Source organism: Polypterus senegalus, chromosome 14 (assembly GCF_016835505.1).
Source record: "Polypterus senegalus isolate Bchr_013 chromosome 14, ASM1683550v1, whole genome shotgun sequence".
Taxonomy (NCBI): domain Eukaryota; kingdom Metazoa; phylum Chordata; class Cladistia; order Polypteriformes; family Polypteridae; genus Polypterus; species Polypterus senegalus.
The window spans coordinates 30837762-30863221 of NC_053167.1; the positions used below are offsets into that span (position 1 = coordinate 30837762).

Here is a 25460-nt window from a genome sequence, read left to right on the forward strand (position 1 = left end):
GGTCTGTAGGAACAAGACAGAATACATGTGTGTAAATGAGAGGGAGGTCAGTGGAATGGTGAGGATGCAGGGAGTAGAGTTGGCGAAGGTGGATGAGTTTAAATACTTGGGATCAACAGTACAGAGTAATGGGGATTGTGGAAGAGAGGTGAAAAAGAGAGTGCAGGCAGGGTGGATGGGTGGAGAAGAGTGTCAGGAGTAATTGTGACAGATGGGTATCAGCAAGAGTGAAAGGGAAGGTCTACAGAATGGTAGTGAGACCAGCTATATTATATGGGTTGGAGACGGTGGCACTGACCAGAAAGCAAGAGACAGAGCTGGAGGTGGCAGAGTTAAAGATGCTAAGATTTGCACTGGGTGTGACGTGGATAGATAAGATTAGAAATTAGTACATTAGAGGGTCAGCTCAAGTTGGACGGTTGGGAGACAAAGTCAGAGAGGCAAGATTGCATTGGTTTGGATATGTGCAGAGGAGAAATGCTGAGTATATTGGGAGAATGATGCTAAGGATAGAGCTGCCAGGGAAGAAAAAAAGAGGAAGGCCTAAGCAAAGGTTTATGAATGTGGTGAGAGAGGACATGATGCAGAAGACAGAAAGTTATGGAAAAAGATGATCCGCTGTGGCAACCCCTAATGGGAGCAGCCGAAAGAAGAAGATGTACGTTTAACAGAACCTACATGAAATGAGTCTATTGGAATTCAACAGCTGCACTAAAAAAAAGACAAACAAAGTTAAAAAGTTCTTAATTTAAGAATAAAAACTTGCTTTTCATACATTGTTATTGAAAAATGTCCTAGGGCAAGAGTACCTTGTGTAATGAAACCCATTCTCTACACAATTGCACATACAATAGCTACAAGACACACATGGTTCATGTCTTTTTATTATGAAAATGAACTTTAACTTGTATAGAGTTGGATAATATGTTGTGCAGGAGCATGCAAGTATTATATCACAGATGCAAGCATCTGGATATGGGGCAAGTATGTTGGTGGAATGTTGTTTACAATTATTCTAAGATAAAATACAGTCATCTATTGGTAAACACTGGGAGTAAAAGACATCTTTCTATTTAGAGATTTAAGAATTCAAGTAGAGAATTCCAAAGAGTAAAGGACAGCCTTTTGAGGGACAAATGTCTATGTGCAATGCATAAATATCCATTTAGGACTCATATTACCCCCAACTACCATCAATTAGGTATCTATAAGCTTCCAAAAAATAACTTTTTTACAGTCAACTTTCAGTTATGTTGGGCTTGATCAACTAGATTGAATGTTAACTGTAGTAAAAAAAGAGATAATTTTACAGTATTAGCCTTTAAACACCACATTATGTGAATTGCAACATGCCTGCTATTAAACAAGTGCAGTTAACCATTTGAACCATATTTTTAAAGCATTAGAACCATTTGGATTTTGTTCTTGTCTAGTGGATTGCTAAGCAAAACATTTTGACCTTGACAGATTATTCATTTAATGCCAGTGATAAATGTACAGGAAGTTAAACATAACTTTACTTATATAAACAATGACTTTTTTAAAAAACGGTTACTAAATCAAAGCATCAAAACAAAATTAATTCATTAAAATTCAAAAGCAATTAACAATCTGGTATTATTCATTTTACAAAATTGGAACTGTTTGGAGCCCCTCCAGCAGCATGAACAGAGTGATGCAGGACAGGAATCCGGTTGTAAGCCGATCTGATGGCAGTATGCGGACTACAACAGGGAGTGTTATGTCCAAATTTAGTATTTCTTGTAGTTATTTACTCATTGGGCACAAAGCATTCCTGGGGAAGCGTTAACCCCAGAAACAGAGATATCCAATAGTTTATCCAGGTAACCCATTGATTGGCTTGGCACTTTAAGAAGGCATAGGGAGCCAGACTCACAGGAACAGGGACCAGAAGGACCCAAGGAGTTCCCTAGAGGGCTACTGACTTTGGAAGTGATCCAGAAGACTTTCCCAGAGGGAGTTTCTATTCATTGTTCAATAGGCCCTTCTGCTCACCTGTTATTGCAGGTGAGTTTACAGCTGGCTGTGGAGAAGAGATCAATGACACATCTAGCGGGAAGGAGACAAACAAGAGGCCAGAGGTTTCAGGATTTTCGAAGGGAGAGCATTTGTGTGGTTTGGGAAAGTTGTAAGTGCTTTAATCTCTCCATGCAGTAGACAAGGGAGAACCTGTATATGTCCGCCTAGAAGCACATTAGTTAGGTGTATTATTTTCTTTGGTTTATTTGATAATTCATGTTCTCACTGAATGTTAAGCCCCATTTGTAATTTTATTTAGTTAATAAAACAATCTTCTTTAAAAATTGCAAGTTTCTTTGATCGGTTTAAGGTCTGCTCTGTAGTGTCCCCTAAAACACTATAGTTTTCTAAAGTAAATATGCTACCCAACTGTACAAACTTTTGACTTCTTTCTGATAAAGCAAAATTTGGAGAAAAAAGTGAGACACAGACTTTATTCTAATACACAAAATGGTTGCTCTGACAACATATTCAGATTGCCAATCATGTGTCCCAATGGCAGTTTGCACAGAGTCTCCATACACATATCATAATTATAGTAACTAATAAATTACAGCAGTTATGTGAATAGAGGCTCAAATGCTACTAGATCTGGCACATTTATTATAAATATTGGGAATGCAATTAGTTCTTATTAACAAGGAAATAACTCATGCTGTCCAGCAGCATTATAAATGAAGGATGCTATCTATTTAACTTGAGTGTTTCAGTTAAGCTTTTATTAAAACTCTGAAAGAATAAATTGCAGATATCACAGAGTATCTTTTGCCTGCTGTTTGGGATTTTGATGCAGTACTTGCAAAACAAAAACAAAAATATTACTTCCTGCTTTTTACCCTGCATTTGATAATCACTGTACTCTGTACACATGACTATAATGACTCTAAACCAGTAATGCACTTTCATTTCTTAGATGTCCTGCTGAATCACTACATGTTGGTCTTCTGAAAATTTGAAAAATATCAGCACAATATCTGAATATTTAGTGATTACAACTATGCACATTCTGGACCTCCTGTGGCACCTGGAGCCATGCCCACAGCTCTACTTCCAAGCTGTTTTCCTACGGATGTAAAATCTGAGATACGCAGAGTATTGGAATCAATGGATGGGAAGATTGTTTCATCATATTAAATGGCCCAGTACAGAATCTACTGTAGGATACCCAAGTTAGGAATGGGCAGCCAGTGTGACAGTGTCTAACCTTGTCTTTTATAACTGATAATGGAGCATCCAGAAGTTTATTTTCTACAGAAATGCTACGTTTTGGACATTTTTGTTTTCCTCTCCTCTTCCATCAACTGGTCATTCTTCAACAATTAATTAATTAATGGACAGATATTATTGGGTTCGACTTATTTTAATCAGTTTCAAAACACTTTGTTTTTCTTTCTGATTAAACAAATATGCATTTTTATGTGTATTATATATTAAGTAATTTATAAAGTTTGCAGTTGCATTTACTTGTGAACTTGTTATAGCATTCTGAAGCTGCATTCAGTGAAGAGTGCTATAGAAAAATAAACTGAATTGATAATTAAAACTAGTTTATAAATTGTCAAATGACAATTATTTAGAATTTGTGCTATAGACACAAAATCATCTAATTTATTTAGTATTTCCTAGTCACTACTGAGACAGGGAGTTACTTCTCCTGCACTAAAGCAACCGGATTCCCAATGGAGCAGTGAGACTAAGAGTGCAAGATGAATAAACATGTACAGGACCCAAAGTAGTTTGAACCTATAGCTTTGGAATCATATTTTCGGCTCAATCTCCCTCTCATAATGGCAAGTCTGATTTCTTTAGAAGAACATAATGAACATCAACTTGTAATCCTGAAAATCTGAGGAGAGACTGAGAAATTCCCCAGTTAGAATAGTGTATGAGAGATCTGCATAAATTAACATTGCATTGCTGGCCAGAACAGTATGTTATCTAGCTCCATTTGCCTGCAAAATGAAAAAAGATAAACCCTGGGAGATTTTTGATGCATTACACTGAGGTCATTGATTAGTGGCTGTGTTTCTACTCCATGTTTTGAGTGTGACAGTCTAGCAACCTTCAACTGTACTTCTCAGTGCAGACTAAAAGATGGCTTCGCTGTATCTTATCTAAAACAATGTGAATAACATTCACCCTATTTGTAGACCAGCCCAATGTCAAAGAATTCCATACAAATACCTATGACATTATTTGTAAAGCACTTAGTTGTTGAATCCTCCCATGCTGCTTCTGCTTCACAGGCTTTACTGTGAGACAAGGGGTGCTACGTAGTAGAATCATCTAGACTTCCTGCCATTTAAAATAAAACATGCCTTCTGGCTTGTGACCAATGAATTTGTAATGTTATTGACAAACAAGTTAATGACAGGCAGACACACACACCTGGGCTTTTAGATATATAGTGATGATTAAGAAAAAGGCTTCATAAACCTAAAATATTTTAGGCAGATGGAGAACTGTATTGGGATCAGCAAAAATATAATTACAATTTGTAACATTATATGGAAACCAGCACAAGACTATTTTTGTATAAAACAAGTGTGTCAATAAAAAGGGTATTGTAAAAAATGGTTTGAGTCTAGATAGATAAGCAAGTATTAAAATTTAAGGCTCTAATAAAAATTCAGGAGTGGTCTCCCCTAGACTTTCTCGTATACTCAGATATGGGAATGGATATTTGAGGAGCAAACTACAAGACAATGATTATATTTTACATTATGTACATTAAAGAACCATTAACAACAAATCAAATCAAATTAATAATATATTGTATAATTATTATAAAAATAAAGTTGGATAAATCAGACTCTACAGCTGCATGAATAAAAGGTAAAAGTACAACTTCCAGTTAATGGAAATAGCCTAAAGTTTGACAGAAATCTACGTTTTGTACCTAATACTTGCATGCAAAATTTGGCTGACCCAAGTGAAAGCTTACTCAAGTTATTGTGTTTACCTACACACACACACACACACACACACACACACACACACACACACACACACACACACACACACACAGACATAACTCCAAAAATGGTATTTTCAGACTCAGGAAGGTCTAAAACATTGAGAGTCATCAAAATCTCAAAATGGAATTTTTGGAGGAGTCCAATACTTTCCCTACACTTTGTATACGAGAAAGTCATGGATGTCTAAAACGTCAAGATTCATCAAAATTTCAACATCAAATTTTTGGGTGACTGCAATACTTTCCCTATACTTCATAAACAAGAAAGTAAAAATGAAATTGTGTTTATGAAATATTTTATGATTGTCATCCTAACTAAAAGACAGAATATATTACTTATTTTAGGAAGTACACAAGCAGTGGGGATATAAGGATTTCTTTATATATGTGTTATGATCATGCATGTTTAAATATGGCACTCATCACTTTGTTTATTCAGAATGCACTGATGGATACTGATAGATTATTTAATTTATACTCAGGTCATTGCTGCATACAAAAGCATATACATACATAAATATTTACACAGAAAGAGACATAATATTCTGGAAATTGTTTGCTAAAAATGTACTTACTGCTGGTAACAAGGACTGCATGTTCTGATTGGAGTCAGCTATTGTTGCAAGGTAAACCAGATTTCTGTGCAGTATTTGCTGGTATCTGTGAAGAGCAAAGCTTGGCAAATAACCATCTGCCTGATTAGGAGTAACAGCAGCCCAGTAATTTGCAAACTAGGCAAATACATTTTTGCATTGTTATCTAATACACAAAACATGTCATCTGCATGTAAGACATGGAAAGGTAGTTTATTTTTACAAATAAAATAACATACACTGTATATAATAAATTAAAAGAGCATTAGTATGATTTATGTACCTCATGAGCAAGGTAGCATATGGAAGGTAAACAGCATATATTTGCATAGATAAAAGTAAGGAACTTCAAAAGCAAATATAAGGTGGCTGTGTTTTCATTACATATGATTGTATCGTAGCTATAAAAAGTATCAATCCCCAGCTTTCACATTTTATTATGTCACAACATAGAAGATTAATGTAATAAATTGTGATTTTTGCCATTGTCAAAAAATGTCAAAGTTAAACATCATTATACAAATGTACACCCTAAAAAAGAAACAAATTGCACCAAGTCACATGTACCTAGTCTCTTTGGTATTACACTCTTAAATAGGCTCTGGTGCTACCAGATGTCTTCAGAAACTATAGTCAATTGAAATGAGACCACTTAAGATGTTTTGCTAAAATGCCCTTCCAATCAGATTGCTAGGATGCCTCCATTAATATATTTCTAATGAGACAAAACACTGTTTTGCACAAAATATATGTAAATAGGAGATTAATAGGTTGACAGGCAACCTTGTAGCAAGTATGATTGTTTCATGCCTAGACTGATTAGTCAGTGTTAGCAGTAAGTGTGCGTCCAAAGTCATCAGTGTAGATTTAATCAATACTAACTACAGTAAGCAGATTACAATTATTATTTTACAAACACAAACAGTATGAATTAGAGAGAATGTTTGAGCCCCCTCTACTTTAATTACAGATGAGACTACAACAGACTCAGCCTCACAGTATGATATTGCAGCCAAATACTTCAACATTGATGGAGATAGACTGCAGCAAACAAGTGGTAGGATGTTATAGGAGAATCTTTTAATGAGAAGGTTCACTCAAAAAAACTTTTTATTCAGTGTTACTGAGGGAGCTCCACACAGGGTAAGGTAATATTTCTGTCTCACTCCTCCTACTTTGCTGCATATGTGCATGTCACACACTAGTCTGAGCATTTGTATGGCTTAAGCTGTACCTATGTGTGCTGTGTGCCTTGGTGATGCTCTGTTCCAGTGTTGAATATGTAATTAATTACAATCTGTATTATTTTGTTAATAAAGCATTTTATTAGCATGATCTTATACTATGCTTCAGCATCCACCATGGTGTTCAGCGTCTTCAACGAAATTGTGACTAGCTACATTTTTGTTTTGATGGCTTTAGTTTAATGCAGCTTGTTGATTAACTCCAGTTTGGTATCTGAACATGATGTCTTAATATTTGTTCATCTGCTTGAGTGTTGGCTACAACCTCTTGAACAAAACATCTATTTAATCTAGTGCCTGACTAACTAGTGCATTAGCATCAGTACCATTTGTTTTAATTCATTATGTCTAGAGTTCACCCACAGAAATACAAATGTTCATTTACAATTTGGTTTAAGTGACAAGTCTGATTTGGGAAAAATACGTCAATTTTTTTAAGTTCTACATTTAATTTGTACAAAAATAAATCATGAAGACAAACATTTAAAACAAATACAGGAAAATGTAATTGAGAAGTATAAATAAAGAGACAATTATAAGAAATTTTAAAAGGCATTTACATCCCTCAAAACTTAATGAAGTCCTATAGGCATAAATGGGAAATGCAGAACAATAGAGAACATTCATAAACACTGCAGTGATAAGGAGTGATAAGAGTAATAGACAGGGAATCCATTGGAAGGTATAAAATTGTAACAATCCATTAAAGCTGAAATGGTGAAAACACTAAATGCAAGAGCAGTAACATTAATGAATCAGTGCTTTATGGGAGGGGAAGTGGTGAACTCACATTGGGTCTACTTGAAGCATAGATAGCCAGAATGGTGACTCAGTAGTACGAGTCTCTGGTATGATGAATGCAAAAATTACATATTTTGGTCTTAGCACTAAGAGTAAGTTTAACACTTTGTATCATCTTGAGGACACTTCCTATAGTATTAAAGCATAGTAGTGGAAGAATTACACTCCAGCAACGGTTCATTTACCAGAGCCTAAAAACAGTTGTGTTAAACCGAAGACAAAACAGATACAGCAAAACAGAAAAAAGTGTTACACAAAAGCACACAACAGTCAGACAAATAAATCTGTGATTTCAGAAAAGAATAATCCTGAAGCAGTGAATTGGCCCTAAACACAGAGTCTGAAACAAGAGACATGAAAACAAAAAGTTAGTGTTTCCAAGCAGCTGAATCAAAGTATGGACAATATGGCCTTCCATAATATGCAGCATTACCTGCAGCTTTTAAAACTTTCAATACTGTATAACATGATGTAAATGATGATAGTGAATTAAACTTGTTTTTAAACTTGACAATAAACCTAAACTTTATGTCTCTGATAGATGGCCAGAAAACTTAAGGAGAAGATGCAAATTGCATAGAGACAGTGACTAGACTGGGATTTGAAAGTAGAATTGTGGGGAAGTAAAGCTAAGCATTGCACTGCTACAACACCTCTGTAAAAGCTGTAACCACGTTGGCAGCATATTATAGGAATATAAAATAACTTAATTATTGTATTAAAGGATAAATTGTCCAAACGCAATATTTTCTTCATTATTAGTGTAACTATACAAACTGTTAATGTTAACAAGAACCATTTGAGGTATAATACTTACTGAGTACATTCAGCTGTTTTGCCTTTACTCTGATAATCCATAATGCATTGTATTAGATGATGGTTTTCATCCAGCATCTTAGTGGAAGGGAAAAAAGAAAAATAACCTATTTGTAGTATGTGAAATAAATTCAAATTTGATGGCTATTCAGAAATTTACAGTGAAATAAAATCAATTGCTGTTTCTCATTTCACAATAAAGATGAAAAGTTACTATAAATAAATTAGCAACAATATTATGTCTGCCTCCCTTTGAAACACAAATGTATGGTTAGGTGGAGAGATGGATATAAAAGATGCTATAACAGATAGATAGACAGATAGATAGATAGATAGATAGATAGATAGATAGATAGATAGATAGATAGATAGATAGATAGATAGATAGATAGATAGATAGATAGATGCAAAGCAACATTATTTCATTTATTTCTTTGAAATTTCTTGAAATGGATAAACAAGCCTATGTAGAACCAGCTAGAACACCTAATATACTTAACCCAATTCCACTGCAGTTTCTGTTATTCTTATCTGAAGTAGTATTACAGCAGTATTAAATACTATGATACAATGGCTACTTTAAACGTGATACTAAAAATACAGCTTGTTAAATCTCTCTATTATATAAAAAATCTTGGGTCGAGACGTGACCTTCTCGGAAAGACACTTTGACGTCCTACGTGAACACGGACATCTAACCTCTCAGTTGTTGGAATGCTTTTGGCAGACACGCTTCATGTGCTCTCAGCTCTTAAAAATTTTACACGATCTTGATGGCACGTGAACGACTAAACGAAGAAGAAAAAAGCAATGTGTCGAAAGGAGAACCAAAAGTGTTGGAGAGAAAAGAAGGCAAAAAAACGCAAAAAAGAACAATAATCTATGTGCAAATTCAAGGAAATAAGGAAAGTAATAATCAGCCTGGACCAAGTGGAACTGAAAGCCTCGTAGGTCCAATCGGAGTCAGAAATAAAAGACTTCATAATGACATTCAAAAACGTTGGCGCGATACACGTGCAGAGCAAGTTAAAGAATATGAAAGTAGTAAAATTCGAAAGTATCAATAAAAAAGAAAGTAACAATCGCATTAGCACAAACAAATGGAAATTATTACAGGAACAGCAAAAGGAGACTGAATATATGGACATATGTGATATGTCAGAAGTATGTAGATATTGTAAGGTTTTAAAGTCGGGGACTTGTAAATCGTATAATTCATGTTGCCATCAGGGAAAAGCAGTGTTGCCTCCCAATGAAGAGGCGAATCTGCAAGAATTAAAAGATTTGTTGTTAGGTGAAAGTGAAATCCACAAACACTACAGGAAAAATATCTGAGTCTACAATAATCTTTTTGCTTTCGCTTCATTCAATGCTCAAAATGTAGATTTATATAATAATGGACCATATGCTATGTGAATCTGTGGTCCCGCAACAATTAAAGCTACAACAATTTTAATTTCGAAGAAATCGGTCAGGTGTATATTTGCGATGCAACCTAGAATCGAAAGAGTATTTAACAATTCCCATGAAAATAACAATCTCTTTAAATTGTATATCCAGTTAACCAAACCCAGGGGTGGGCAAACAAAGTGAGCTGGGAGCCGAGCTCCCTAGTTTTTAATATTAATATTAAAAATATTGAGAATGTAAAATATAGTTTAGATCAAGAGTTCCCAAAGTGGTCGATATTGACCCCCTGGGATCGATTTGAACTTTGTAGGGGTCGACAGCAAAAATAGACCCTCTTACTACTGCTATTTGTTTGTTACTTCAAAATATCTATGATTCCAATAGGTACCTAAATTAAGAAATAAAATAAAAAAAACCACTTTTTTGATATAAACACATTACATACCAAACTTGCGAACGAAAAGGTAAAATGTGTCATTGAAAGAGTCACACGTAAGAATGCATGAAATGCATGTAGCACAAACATGTCTGTGCATTGTCTTAACGAATGTATCAAAGCAAGTGCAGACATGAAAAACTGTTGCATGTGACTAGGGGGTCGACGGTTTTAAAAGTTTTTGGTAAAGGGGTCTGCGGCCAAAAAAAGTTTGGGAACTCCTGGTTTAGATAGATAGATACTTTATTAATCCCAAGGGGAAATTCACATAATCCAGCAGCAGTATAGTGATACAAAAAACAGTATTAAATAGTAATAAAAATGCATGTAAAAGCAGACAATAACTTTGAGTAATGTTAGCATTTACTCCCACAGGTGGAATTGAAGAGTCGCATAGTGTGGGAGAGGAACGATCTCCTCAGTCTGTCAGTGGAGCAAGACAGTGACAAAAGTCTGTCACTGAAGCTACTGCTCTGGCTGGAAATGACACTGTTCAGTGGATGCAGTGGATTCTTCATGATTGACAGGAGTTTGCTTAATGCCCGTTGCTCTGCCACAGATGTCAAACTGTCCAACTTTACTCCTACAATAGAGCCTGCCTTCTTAACAAGTTTGTCCAGACGTGAGGCGTCTTTCATCTTTATGCAGCCTCCCCAGCACACAACCGCGTAGAAGAGGGCACTCGCCACAACCGTCTGGTAGAACATCTGCAGCATCTTATTGCAGATGTTGAAGAACGCCAACCTTCTAAGAAAGTATAGTCGGCTCTGAACTTTCTTACACAGAGCATCAGTATTGGCAGTCCAGTCCAATTTGTCATCTAGCTGCACTCCCAGATATTTATAGGTCTGCACCCTCTGCACACAGTCACCTCTGATGATCAAAGGGTCCATGAGGGGCCTGGGCCTCCTAAAATCCACCACCAGCTCCTTGGTCTTGCTGGTGTTAAGGTGTAAGTGGTGTAATTTGTTTATATAGGGTGAGACCCACTAGAGAATAGGACACCACCAGAATAGGTTCAGGACAAGGATAGGTCCCACAAAAATCCTTCAAATAAGGTTTAGTGACACACTGGCAGCAGGAGAGGTTCTGTGTACACCAATGTAGAAGCATAGTGGCCAATATGTATTAGTATGCCCTGTATGCATGCTTCTTGTTCAAACAGAATATTAGACAGGGTCATCAGAATAAATATCAGAGAGAGAGACAGAGCGAGAGAGATAGAAACCTGAGTGGAAACACACAATGCTCCTCCAAGATGCTGCAAGATTTATGCAACAGTTTGCCAAGATGCATAGGCATCTAGGCAGAAAGCATGATAAAATGGAAACAATCAAAAGGTGACAACAGCTTCTGGTTCCTACAGGGCACACTTTCCTAGAAGAAAATATTTATTACTTTGCTGTCCATCTAATAATGTAGACAGGTCAGATGCTATTTGGTAGACTTGGCTTTTTAAGTGTGAATTAAGGATTAAAAGTGTAGAAACAACAGCAACTGCTACTTCCAGGATGATCAAAAGTGCAACAACAATGAGAGCTGCTACTTCCACGCTCGTATCAATGGAGAAAGTCTGAACTCAGATATTGACATCTGGATGATTTTTAAATCAGCCTCATTTTTAGAGATTTACTGAGTCAGGAGAAAAGTTTGTGGAGAAGGCTCAAATAGTGGCAGAAACAATGGTCAGACAGAAAATTAATGTACTTGCATGAATTTGCTTTTTATTTTCTTTATTTGTATTTTGTTTTCCCATTGAGTGTCAGTCCCCTCTGGTGTTTATTTTTCTTAAATGAGGTGACATATTTTTGAACATTTATGTCTAATTTGTATCCTAACTTTTAAGCCTTAATTATTTTAAACAACACTGTCCAATTGACATCACTCAAAATATGAACTAGTTATATTCATGGCATTACTTGCATAAAAAAAGCAAAATAACCTAGTCTGTATTGGTAATGTTTTAAAACTGAAGTGTCACAGGCTTGTCATTTTTCATCTATTCGTCACTTATTACTACGTAACATAAACTAAGTTTTGATTAAGGAATTCATATGCATTAAGTGAATTACACATGAGCTATAGACAACTCCTATTTTAAAGTGTCATTACTGGTACATCTTATTCAGAGCAAAAAAAGTATTTCTTAAACTCTTGGTACAGTGAGGTGGAGTGGTGGCTCTGAGGAAGGTTGCCGTTTCGAATCCCGTAAATGCCAAAAGGGACTCTGCTCTGTTGGGCCCTTGAGCAAGGCCCTTAACCTGCAAATGTTACGTCCTAGGTATGACATTAATCTGCATCCATCCCTGCATTTAGGCCCTCCAGCCTGGAGGGAAAAACTTGGGGGTTGGTGGCAAAATTAGCACTCTAGCCACCATAAAAAAACTTTGGTTTGTCGTGTTGTGGGTGCGGCAATGTGCTTTATCATTCCCAGTATATATACAGGACTAATTAATAGGTGTTGCATATATACTTGTAATTTTTACCTCAATGTTAACATTATTTAAATAATCTATATTGTTAATAATTAAACAAGTGAGGACACAGTGTCTCAGCACTAGCGACGAGCTGGTGCCCATTCAGGGATTGTTTCTGCCTCGCGCTGTATTCTTGTTGGAGCTGGTGCAACACTGGATGGATAGGATGATAGAATAATTAAACATGTACTACGAAGATATTTCAATGTTCCTTAAAAGTTTTGAAGAATCAGAATTCTAAGTTTACAGGTGGCTTAACATCTATTACAGAGCTGATTGTGTGGCGATTGTTTACTTGAAGAAAGAAAAGGAAGGACAGGAATTTGGGGTTAGTACGTTTGAAAGAAACAGTACTGTTGCAATAAATTATTTCATCGAAGGTCGGGCATGGTGCAGCAAGCATCTTGCGTGAGGCAGGAACAATCTGTGGAAGGGGCGCCAGCTCGTCGCTATCACTGCGCCACCGTGTTCCCATGTTTAATAACATGCTTTAACTACTGTGGTCTATGGCCGGCCAGTCATCCCAGCCAATACCCCCAGACCACCAGATGGAGCTCTCCCTGCAGCATGGAGGTGCCCCGAATACCAGCAGGGAATTATGGACAATGGAGATTTCATCCTCAGCCCTTCTGGATACCACAGGGGCCACTAGATGGAGCTGCAGAGAGGAGCAAAGAATATTTGCCCTACGCCCCAAAAGTACGTCCGAGTCACATGAACAAGAGGAATGACATGCTTCCGGGGTGAAGAAAAAGGACTTTTTATCTGACCCGGAAGTGTTCCTAGTCACATGGACAGAGAGAGCGAAACACTTCCGGGTCAAGGACTATAAAGGACTGTGGGAAATCCTCAGACGAAGAGCTGAGCTGGGTGGAAGGGTTGCAACGCGTCTGGGAGAGGAGGATTGGTTATTGTATTGATTATTGTGTGTATTTAGGAGTATTGTGGAGAGGAGGGTTCTTTGCGCACTGTGTAGTAATAAAAAGTCATATATTTGGACTTTTACCTGGTGTCTGGAGTCAAGTCTGAGGGTTCAAGAGAGCGATAGAATCCCCTATCACACTACTATTATCATGAAAATGATATTAAGTATACATTTTAGTATTTTAATTATTCAGAGAGCTGTAATATCACGAATGTAATGGATTCTGTGCCCTGCCAGAGGAAGAGAAAGCCTGTTTAAGAAGCACGTAGTGATTCACACACATAGAGCACGTAGAAGAGCAAATACAAAACAAAGCATTTAATGTGCTACTTTAGTTATGATGGTATTTGAGAAACTAGTAAATTAAACGATTAAGTTTATGATGTTCTACTTTAAAGACAAAATAAACTATGTGATTAAAGTGGAAATTTCGAGATTAAAGTTGACATTTCATGCTTTTTTCCCCACTGTGTCCCTATTTTGTTCCTTTTTTCTGTACTCTAATAAGCTTTCTTATGACACTCAGACGGTGGGCTACGACTCGCCTTTTCATGGTGACTTTGATATCTGACAACTTCTTTTTATTTCGGGCACTGTGCGACTTTGTGAACTTGAGTTTTCCAGTTTCTCCAACACTCTATGTCACTCGATCAACTTCCTTTTGTTGTTTACACCACTGTTTAAACCAACAAATAGTATACTTTTCCTTGCCTCCATTTGGTATTAGTTGAAATTCTTCAATTTTCTCCCGTGCTTTTGCCACTACCTTTTTTTGCCATTGTCTTTTAACAGAACGCTGAGCTTAAGGGCTGTTTATATTGATTTGTATATTCAAAGAGGCATAATTCTCGGAGGAGTTGGGGAGTAGCAGCAGGCACGTGCACGTGCATTACTTTTCAGGCTGACCGGGTTTTATGGAGCGGAAGAACGTGGAAGTTGGTGTACACACAGATTTTTGCATCTGGATTTTTTTGTGCATACGCACATTTCCACTTTTGTCCCTATGCCATGTTTTAATGTGAATTCTAGGCACGGCGTTATGCATGAGGCCCCAGGTTATTAATCAGCAGTAATCATCATTCATAATTGATATATATTTTACATAGTTAAAAAATCTAATTTGTATACAATATTAATAGACACAACTTGTATAGTAACTAGCTTAGCACAATCAAACTACAATGCTTCTATCATGTATATTGCCCTCAGAATAAGTTAATAACAAATACTCTAATAGAAAACCACACAATGTTAATTACAGAGATAATGGCATGTAATTTTCACTTTCCAGTTTATTAAATTATTTCTGTATTGCTACTTTTTAAGTTAATACTTTATGTATAACAAGGTATTATTAATAATATTAGTACACACATGATCAGAACATTCAAACCCAGAAACTAGGACAGGAACTAAAAACAGGTCCTTGGTGTGATGAGGTAGTAGTGCAAATCACTCCAACTCTGTGCCACACTTAACATTTTGCACTAAACACTTCAGCTGCACTGACTAACTAAACTGGCATTATATCAATTATGCCTTCACTTCAAGTGGTAGTTTCTAATATTTTTAATTAATATATATAAATTATGATAGTGTGTGCTGGTGCTCATTTTACAATTTTTTTTTGTTACAATTTGGCCATTTTTAGAGAAGGTAAGCAGAAATACATGAAATATATATGGTCTGCTTTTAAATATAGTTTAACCAGTAATGCATTCTGAACAGTCAATAATGGGTTCAACTCCAAAGAGCTGTTTTTCCAACAGGTGTTTAGTTTTCCTGTGGTGGGCTGGCACCCTGCCCGGGATTTGTTTCTGCCTTGCACCCTGTGTTGGCTGGGATTGGCTCCAGCAGACCCCCATGACCCTGTGTTAGAATATAGTGGGTTGGACAATGACTGACTGTTTAGTTTTCCTCCTGCGTCTTCAATTTATGCGGTCATCAATTCAATTATTTACAAGTGCCAGCTGATATGCGGCCATACTCTCCTTGTTGAAACTTCTCATTCATTAATTCATATATTTTAAAACCCCACTAATCCCCACTCATTCAACCTGGCAGGTTGGGATGAGCATATAATGATGAAAAATTCCACCTCCTCCATCCCATCCTGCTCTTCATTTGCGCTTCTTATGTAAGAAAAATGTCATATGTTTTGTCTTTAGATTTGAGCTGGCATTTACACTAAAAACTAATCTGGTTAAATACTAGGATGCTGCTTTGATATTTTCACAAAAATATTTGAGGGAACAAAAATAACACCTGCAAACATATGTGCACAAGTGTGTGGACTCCACAGCACCATCTTTTGGAGAACAGAGAATTTGGCAACGTCCTCTAGGTGGGAATACAATTTCAGCAGCATAGAATACAAAGGAAACTTCAGATAAGGATATGATGTATCCAAAAAAGGCTTTAACTGAGCAGTGACTTCAAACATTACACCTGATTAAATAAATAATTGGAATAAGTAAAGAAAAAAATGAAACAAAGAAAACAAGCAGTTTTCCACATATACAGTACTTACCTCACAGACAGAGAATATGACAAACTATAAAATTATTTAAAGAAAATCACAAAATATGGCACAAATATTTCTGAATTAAAAAAAGTATATATTAATGTTCATAGCAAACGTTATCCAAAACAAGATTGTGCTGCACCAAAGACAATTTCAGCAGCACTGGGTGCAAAGCAAGAAATAGTCGGGGACATATCACCTGTTTATCGGAAGCTACAGACATACACACTCGTTTGCATGAGGTCAGTCTAGTCACCAATAAAATTTATAAAATGAAATTTTCAGTGATTAAGAGGAAAGCACCATTCATTATCAAGAGGTTCAAGAAGCTGCAGCCTATTCCTGTAGTATGGAGTGTGAGACAGTAAACAGCCTTGGACAGGCACAAAGACACACGTGCATTGAGTACATAACCACACTCAACTACACTAGCGTAAGTCAGAGTTGCCATTTAGTATGCACATGTCTGGAACGAGACACGATAGAGAAAAGATAGTAATATAAAATAAAACATTTCACACCGTATTATAATTGCGCAGATTGATACAAAACTAATAAAACCTATGCACTGAGAGACAGATGACACCTTGCAAAGTTGTTTAGCTGTATGACAAAAAAATGTTGCAATTAATTTTAACAGTACCATAAACGATAACTGAAACGCTTTTAAGCTCTATAACCACTGTACTATCATTCCCGTTTTTCAGGCTTAATGACACTTTCAGTTATGAGCTCTAGAATAAACTGTAACTGGCGAACTGAAAACACTGACATACAGACAGACTGGATTACTACAATCCTTTTTTTTAATTAATAATTAAAACAATAGCATTTTGGCTAAACCACTGTGACATTACACATGCAACGCAATGTGACTTACCTGTGATGTCTCCATACCAATATTTTACTTGGTTTTGCTTTTAATTTTTAAAATCATTGCTGTAACGCCAAATGAAAAAGAAAACCAGAAGAACCACTTGATGTATTGCTGCTTCTCGGGCTCTTAAAAGGCCACCTTGCTTTGTTTAACGAGACAGATATCCATTCACTCAATCCCTGAAATCCACTACTTTTCCCACCATTGAAACCTAATTTTATCAGCACCTACCCAGCTAACTATTGCTGTACAATGACAAGGGAAATAAACAACGAGCCCGCTTACCTTTTGTATTGTCTGCTGGGTTACCTCGCCTTTGCTCCTGGGACGACTTGAGGCAAACGCCACTGACATTTTAAAAGGGCTTCTACTTCAGCGTTTTTATTATTCTAATATTTTATTATAGATCTCCTATTACTGTCCAAAGATACCCATTTAGTGAAAAGAGGAGGGAGTATCAACATAATTGGAGTATTCCACAGCATACAGTATGCCCATTATTTATACGTAATCAGGACCGTGAAGAAAAATAAAGCATATAACAATATTTAGAATCAAATAACATCCCATATACACTCATGTTTTGTAGACGCTTATTAATTATAATGGGACCAAAATACCGCTCTACCCCTGAGCCCAAGATGGTACACTCCAGTCGACAGGGCTCGTGCTGTTCTTGATTCTCGAAGCAAAATGCGCAGGTTTTCGGGCGCAGCGCCAAGCCAGCGCAAAGCACCCGATGGCTGAGCCACCGTACGTACCCGGAAGAGGCGCTGCTGCATGATTTAGCTTCTTTCGAATCGCGGTTACTTTCAGTTTTAATTTAACAGTGAATTCACTCTCTGTGAGACTGCCCTTCGAAAGATTTAACGCATTTGTTGTAACTCATTTCTGGATCCGGGATGAGTTACGACCGAGCGATCACCGTCTTTTCACCTGACGGTCACCTGTTTCAAGTAGAATACGCGCAAGAAGCCGTGAAGAAGGGTTCCGCAGCGGTGAGAATTTGCCGGCAACTCGTGCGGCCGAACCATCACATCATACCAAATCCGGATTATGTTAACTCACCAGTTATACAACACTTGTAGATTTTTCAGTTTTTCATGTCGCTCCTTTTTAATTACGCTTCTGCTGGGTTTTCAGTGTATTTGCGAAAGAAGGATTGTTTCACATTTTGCATAGTAATCGAAGGGATGTACAGTACTGTATTAATCAATGAAAAAGTAGAGTTAATTTAACCGATGACTGCTGTATTCTGATTGCCTTTGCTGTTGTCATGAGGGATCGGTATTTGTTCATTTTGTTTGTCTCTAGTTACAAACAAATGTAGTTATTTAAGGGACGAGGATAAGGTTGAGTGCAGAAAATAGATGAGACTTTTTTTTAAATAAGCTACTCAATGGTGATCAAAATATTTAGTAATTTTTTCGTCTTTCATATATTTTCCTTTTTTTATTGTTTTCATTTAGTCAGTCGGGCACATTTTGTAAAATAAATCAGCCCAAAGTCTTGCCCTGCTGAACACTGTCTGTTACTTACAGGTGGGCGTGCGAGGTAAAAATATTGTTGTCCTCGGCGTGGAGAAGAAATCCATTGCTAAACTCCAAGATGAGCGAACGGTACGCAAAATCTGTTCCCTGGATGACCACGTCTTCATGGCTTTTGCAGGTAAAAAACAAAACAAACCTTACTCTGCATGTAGGGGATGACCATAATGACAATGCACATCATACCATACCACGTGGGATGGATAAAGTCTAGAAATGTAACAAGATGCTATTCCTGACTTTTTATGCAAGTGTATAATTTACTGAATTCACATGTACATGGATCTTATTTCATCTTTGTGTATTCTTCATGGTGCATCACATATATTTGCAGGCCTTACAGCTGATGCCAGGATTGTCATAAACAGATCTCGTGTGGAGTGCCAGAGCCACAGACTTACAGTAGAAGACCCTGTTACAGTGGAGTACATTACACGCTTCATCTCCAGTCTCAAGCAGGTATTCACATTTTGTTATCTTTGAGTACAAGTATACCAATTATGTCCAGTTATGTTAAGTTTACCACTGGTTACTGGCTTAGTGAGAGAGATAGGAGATTAACAGCTACAATTGTATATTTGTATACAGAAAATGTTTTCTTTCAATTAGAGGAACAAAAACACTGCTTTTGCTAGTTAAAGGATAAAACTGAAATTTAATTTTTTTTGTTCATTCCATGCATTTTCTGAACGTGGTTGACCCAATTTTAGAATTACAGGTAGATGGAAATTATTCAAGCACTATAAATAATTAGTTTATTTATACAAGTTGTAAAACTTGTATGCTTGTTCAAATCACTTTCACAGTCTGTTTGCATTTTCTAATGACAGCAGTGATGACAATATGCCAAGCTGGACTGATCATCAACAATATTTTAAGGGAGACTGTCAGGCTGATGGGGCAATATAATATATCCACTTACTTACAACTCTTCACATTTAATCTCTTACTTACAACTTTTTTTTGTATACATTCTTCACTGTGTGCATTCTCAGAGTGCTACAAACAAATTCTCAGGTAAAATACAAGTATAGATTATACTAATTACAGAATTAGTACATATCAAGATACAGATTTGTTAAAACACACAGAAAACAATAAGAAACTATATCTGACCATTAATTAATTATGAAGGAGGTGGAAAATTGTAAAACAGAAAGTCAAAGAAACACAGTCAAAGTCCTGGAGACCTCAGCCAACTACCCTCTTCTAGGCACTATATAGTGAAGTATGTGCTGGGTCATCCAATTTGATGAGAGAATCTTTAACCCTATGCTCCAATGGCAGTTGTACACTGGCACCTATATTAGAAGCTCTAACCTACTCAACCCTTTCCTTTAAGTCCAAAGAAGCAGCACATCTACATCAAGATTCTTCCATATTTCTGAGGCCCTAAACTTATCATGGAGAGTAAACCCTAAGTTACACAGAAGCCTGATTTTGTCCACTTGTTCTCATAGTTTAATTTACTACACCAGAGCCTTTGACCTTAGGCACAGCAAGGTTGTAGTTTAATTGGTTGGTTAATCAAGAGTTTTGTTTGAGATTTAGGACAAGGTTTGCCACCAGTTTGAAACAGTATTTGCAAATCTGCTACTGCAGCATTAATTTAGTTGTTAATCTCATATTCACTTACTAGTGGATAAGACTCGAGGAACTTTAAATGTCTTCACAGCTTACCTGTAAACACAGGTCCAGACTGATTTGTAACCTCAAATTTAAAAGTGGTGATTATCATCCCTTATGCTTCACAGTCATCTGAAAACCATTCTACTTTGCACTGGAGGTTACAGCCTGATGAGACCAACGTGACAACATCATCCATAATTAGCAAAGATGCAGCCCTTAGATTCACAGACTGTACATAATCTCTGAGTCTCAGCTGAGCCTTGGTCTACTGTTCATGAAAGTCACAAATAGAAGAGACAAAAAGCACATGTCAGGCTTCAACACATTAACAAGATCATAACTTTTGCTTCTAAGAAGGGCAGAATTCTGCACAGCCCAACCCAATGAGGGACACACATTTTTTCTTCCTCCCCAAGTCCATCATCTGCAAGGCAAAATACTTAAGTTTTGCAACAATGCAAGGTAGAGCACAGAAAAAGTGGGGCTTATCTTAGGCATACTAAACAATGCATACTGGCTCTTGTTCATATCAGTAATACACATTTTTAATGGTTTTAAAATGCACTTATTTGCCATTTATCCAAAAGTTGTACATCTTTTTTTTAACAAAATAAAACTAAAGAAAATGGAAAAAGCAATGCATATTTTTTTAAGGTTATATTTTGACCAAACTTAATTTATTATTTGATAATTTTGCCAGCGTTACACACAGAGTAATGGTCGCAGACCTTTTGGTATTTCCTCTTTGATTGTGGGCTTTGACTTTGATGGCACTCCGAGATTATATCAGACTGACCCCTCAGGAACATACCACGCATGGAAGGTAGGCAACAGTAGAATTTTTTTTTTTTATTTACTATGTTGGCAAAAATAGAGAGCTCTTAATTATTTGTGACACTTTGTACAAACAAACAAAGAAAGCAAATAATGAAGATAAAATCTGTAACAGAAATGTATTTCATCTACTACAAGTAAATTACTAAAGAAATCAAACTTTAAATTGGTTTGAAATAACAATACTTAGAGCGAATTCCATAAACAAATACCGTCGTATTTGTAATGATGACGTATATGATCATAAAAAATAGTTTTATAATGATTTTCCAAAAATTCAATATGTTAATGAAGAATGGAGAGATATTTCTTGACACTGCTTTTTCACCAAATGTCTAGGCTAATGCAATTGGACGGTCTGCAAAATCTGTTCGTGAATTTCTTGAGAAAAACTACAAGGACGAAGCAATGGAGTCAGATGGAGAAGCAATAAAGCTTGCTATTAGAGCTCTGCTAGAGGTACAATGTACACAAAAAAATCCTTTATATTTTAAACATAGACATTTGTGAATTGTTTAAGTGTGCATGTTTTTTCTTCTGAGAAACTCTGGTCTTCCTCACATATATATCCCCAAAGATGTGTTTGTTCAGTTAATACACAAATGTAAACTGCGTCAGTAAAGAGTGCAAGTGTTTGTGTAAGTGGACTTTTTTTTGATGGAAGAAGATCCTATCTAGGGCAGGTTCTTGCTTTGTTGGAGTGTGCTTTGACCCCTGAGCAACTCAGAATTGGATAAAGCAAGCTAAAGAAAATATTATTATAGATATATTTTTCTAGTGAAAAATGATGCCTACAATATTTGTGTATAATTTATGCAGGTTTTGTTATGGTCTGCATATGAATAGTGTGGAATACTGTTTCACTTGTGGTACCCAGACAATAGCAAAAAATACCCTGGCAACATATTGAGCTTAGGAAGTGATGGTGGAATTATATAGACACATGATGTTCACATGAGAATATGTCTGTATCTGCACTTCAGATGCAACACCATCATCATTCATCTCTAATTTGAATAACATGGGTATGACTAAGACACCAGCTTCTAGCCAATGGTTTTATAAAAATTGAAAACATGTCTCACAAAAACTTGTAGTGTTTTTATTACTGCAACTACTACATACTATGTACCTTTCTGACAACAGTAACAACTCTATGTGAATATGAAAATGATGAATTATGGTACTGCTAATAAGTGAAGATTGTTGTCTTTTTCACATCACTTTGGTTTCTATCCCCATTTCCTTTTTAGGGTCATGATGGTAACATGTTGAGCTACGTAAAACAGGAATTTTTTGAAAGATAATTTTTTTCTATCTTTTCCTGGGAAATTTCCAGATATTTGAGAGTGTAGAATCTTTCTAGCATATCCTAGGTCTTTCCCCAGTTGGCAGTGACTGGTAGCAACCCCCCTGCCATGGGAAGCACCCATGGCACCCTAAATCATCTTGGCTGGCTCTTGGACCTTGACAATAGAAATTGGCACTTGGGTAGTGAAACAAAGCGAGCATTATGAATATAAACCACTTCTTATTCACTACATCTTCATTGCACATCCCTGTGTTCCCACTTTTTTTTCTAAATCCAAAGACACTATAGAAATTGTTTCTGTTCATTTATTTTTATTGTCAGGGCAAAGTTGCTTATTGGGGGGGGATGTTATTTGTAAGGCAACAGGTTGAAGTCTGTAGAAAAAAAATGCAAACTGAATTTAGGGATAAAAATGTTATGAGAAAGAATGCACTAGTGAAATAAACTTAACTGACAAAGAAAACACCTGTGAAAATTGCCTTTACAAGCCACCAGAACGAGTTTGGCGCACCTCAGCATAGATTCTGCAAGTATCTTAAACTTGGCTGCAGGAAAGCAACATGATTGTGAAATCACATTATTGGGTGTTTTTGATTATGGTGGAAAGTACCATTTTCTTCAGACCATTCATTGTCTGCCTGTGCCTTATTAATCTTGGTTTAAATCCTGTAAGATCCCATTCCCATCAGGCACTGAATAAATATGATCGGTCAGAATTACTTAAATCATGTAGGAAAGTGGTCCAACCATAGCACAGCTCCGAGACTAATTCCAAGTATCGGACAAGCATTTTCTACTGATGGATTGTTTCTGGTGTGTGCCACAAGGGATATTGTGCAGTGCTACTCTACTAACATACCTTATGTCAAGTTCAAAAGATCTCTCAATGAAATTTCCTGCTCACATCTTAGTACAGAATGAGAGTTTGTCAATTGATCCAGAATAGCTTTGCTTCTTGAAGAACTGACTGGATATCACAAGCAAATATTTTTCACTTTCATCTGTATTTGCTGCCAGCTGATGTTGTCTTTAACTCTGACGTCTAGGGTATGATTACCTTATCTGCTGTTCATTGTGAAACATCAATAAGTTGAGCAGTCTTCATCAGTGAAACCACTTTCAAACTTGTCAAAGCAATCACCCCTCTCGTACTAATCTTTTTTTCATGCCATGCTAGCACATATAAAAACCAGATGGGTTTGCTTGTTATTTTTATACCTCAACTTAATTATAATGTAATATCAATGACTTAATTGTCTAAGTTACCATACATATGTATGAGAAAAGACCCACTTTCAATATAATTTGTATTTGCTTACTCAGTTGTTTTCTCTACTTTTTGTTTTTAATTTTATTGAGCAGTAAATCACAAACCAGAGGAGGCATGTAGAGACTCAATCTGTGTGCCTTTAAAACTAAGCTTAGGAAGCACGTATTTTACACTTGCAACCTTTAAGGTCATGCTGGAGGATCAAATGTCCAGTTTTAAATTATCTCATAGATAAGCCTGATGGTCTGAAGAGACTTCCTTCATTTGTTATCAGCCCTAATCATTTGCTTCAACTTCTATTAGGATTATTCAGGGCTGCATCTCTGTAGCCTGGGAAAAAAATAGATGTGCAGATACATTATACAAGAACAGATTGATCCTTTTGGAAATGATGGTATCTTACTTTCTCAAACTTATAAGAGAACTACATTTAATTTTAATGGAATTAATTATTGACCGAAAACGTTTATTAGTAAGGTATACAAGTATGTTAGGAAGACTAATCTGCATATAATGACCTTAATATTTTTCCCTACTAGGTAGTTCAGAGCGGAAGTAAAAACCTTGAATTAGCAGTGATGAGAAAAGGGGAAACTTTAAAGGTTTGTATAACATTAACTTGAAAGATAATTTCACTGTTTGCAGATTCACATTCTTTGACTATACTAATTTTTCAAGGTCTTGTAACACTTGCTATTTTATCTGCCTTGTTTTATCATAGACATACATAGATACATGCAGTGATTCTAATTGTTTTTAATGTAAAATATTTATTATTTAATACATGTATTTAGAAAAAGTAATGTACATTCCAGTCATTGGGATATCCATCCTTACATCTTTTAAAATACAACAGTATTATATTTATCATTTAACTGTGAAACATAATAAATTCTCTTACTCAGATGCTTAATTTCTTTTTGTGAAAGGCACTAAACTTTTTCATTTGGATATCAAGTCTTTAACTTTTGTTCTTTTTATTATTCTAGATCCTACAACCACAAGAAATAGAAAAATATGTCTCTGAAATTGAGAAAGAGGATGCCGAAAAGCAAAAGAAGACAAAAATTTGAAACATTATTTTTTTATGTGGCCTTCTAAAGAAACAAAGCACTTCAGGTCCAATATTTTGGAAAAAAATCAAATATTTGTTTATATTTGGATTTTTGGTACCAGGTAAAATAATAATGCTGTAAACTGCCACAGTGGCTTTCAGATTTTCTGGTCATGCAGATGTTGCAAGATAAGACACATTTCCTAAATACAAATGAAAAGTACTTGATTTTATTATTAATCAACTTAATCTGTGACCCATATTTAATCATATTTTGGTGAATGCAATAATAAAATATTTTGCATAATTTTTAAGACTGCTCTGTCTAAAACTGTGTTTAACTTTTAGCATTATCCTTTAAGAATCTGAGTAACATTAAGGCAGGAAATGTCTTGCTATCTTCTGGGAGATTAACATTCACCAGAAATGTAGAACTATTTGTATGTTTGTCATAGGTTTAAGTTCTTAACTCATAGTTTGTCAGTTTAATATTTCAATCACAATTTTTGAGGACTTTGCTCCAGTTAATGATCTGATGATAACGAGCGGATTAGACATGGCTGCAAATGATTGCGAATGATAAAAGAGGCAGCTATAGTATTTCAGTGTCAGGCCCACTAGGTGTTCACTCGTAAATAATGGCTTAAATAACCAGAACATCTAGAAAAAAATAGAATGGAAATTTATAACGATG

The 25460-nt window shown here is 36.1% G+C and overlaps 2 protein-coding genes across 4 annotated transcripts in view; one reads left to right on the top strand and one right to left on the bottom strand.

Moving 5' to 3' along the window:
* Positions 1–17542, bottom strand: part of LOC120514943 (calcium-responsive transactivator-like) — a 43300-nt gene extending 25758 nt beyond the window's left edge. For 2 of the 3 annotated variants that reach the window (XM_039735605.1, XM_039735603.1), the window contains exons 1-3: positions 17406–17542; positions 8473–8549; positions 5593–5677 (exon numbers count right to left, since the gene is read on the bottom strand). In XM_039735605.1, coding sequence (XP_039591539.1) covers positions 5593–5677; positions 8473–8549; positions 17406–17474 — 231 coding nt within the window. In that variant the 5' untranslated portion in view covers positions 17475–17542. Of the gene's footprint in view, positions 1–5592; positions 5678–8472; positions 8550–17123; positions 17193–17405 lie in introns of those variants that run through there. The other variant, XM_039735604.1, reaches the window with a different exon arrangement.
* A 326-nt stretch (positions 17543–17868) lies between these two features.
* Positions 17869–25085, top strand: LOC120514599 (proteasome subunit alpha type-7-like). Its single transcript, XM_039735074.1, has 7 exons — positions 17869–18118; positions 18662–18788; positions 19002–19126; positions 20997–21119; positions 21470–21589; positions 24252–24314; positions 24702–25085. Exons 1-7 carry the CDS (start codon positions 18023–18025, stop codon positions 24783–24785), a joined length of 738 nt encoding a protein of 245 aa, XP_039591008.1. The 5' UTR covers positions 17869–18022; the 3' UTR covers positions 24786–25085.
* The last annotated feature ends 375 nt before the right edge of the window (positions 25086–25460 follow it).

Excerpts from the sequence above, each read along its gene's own strand:
- LOC120514599 (XM_039735074.1), top strand. The coding sequence starts at position 18,023 with ATGAGTTACGACCGAGCGATCACCGTCTTTTCACCTGACGGTCACCTG. Across the intron at positions 18,119-18,661 it reads TGAAGAAGGGTTCCGCAGCG|GTGGGCGTGCGAGGTAAAAA; the intron begins GTGAGAATTTGC and ends TGTTACTTACAG. Across the intron at positions 18,789-19,001 it reads CGTCTTCATGGCTTTTGCAG|GCCTTACAGCTGATGCCAGG; the intron begins GTAAAAAACAAA and ends ATATATTTGCAG.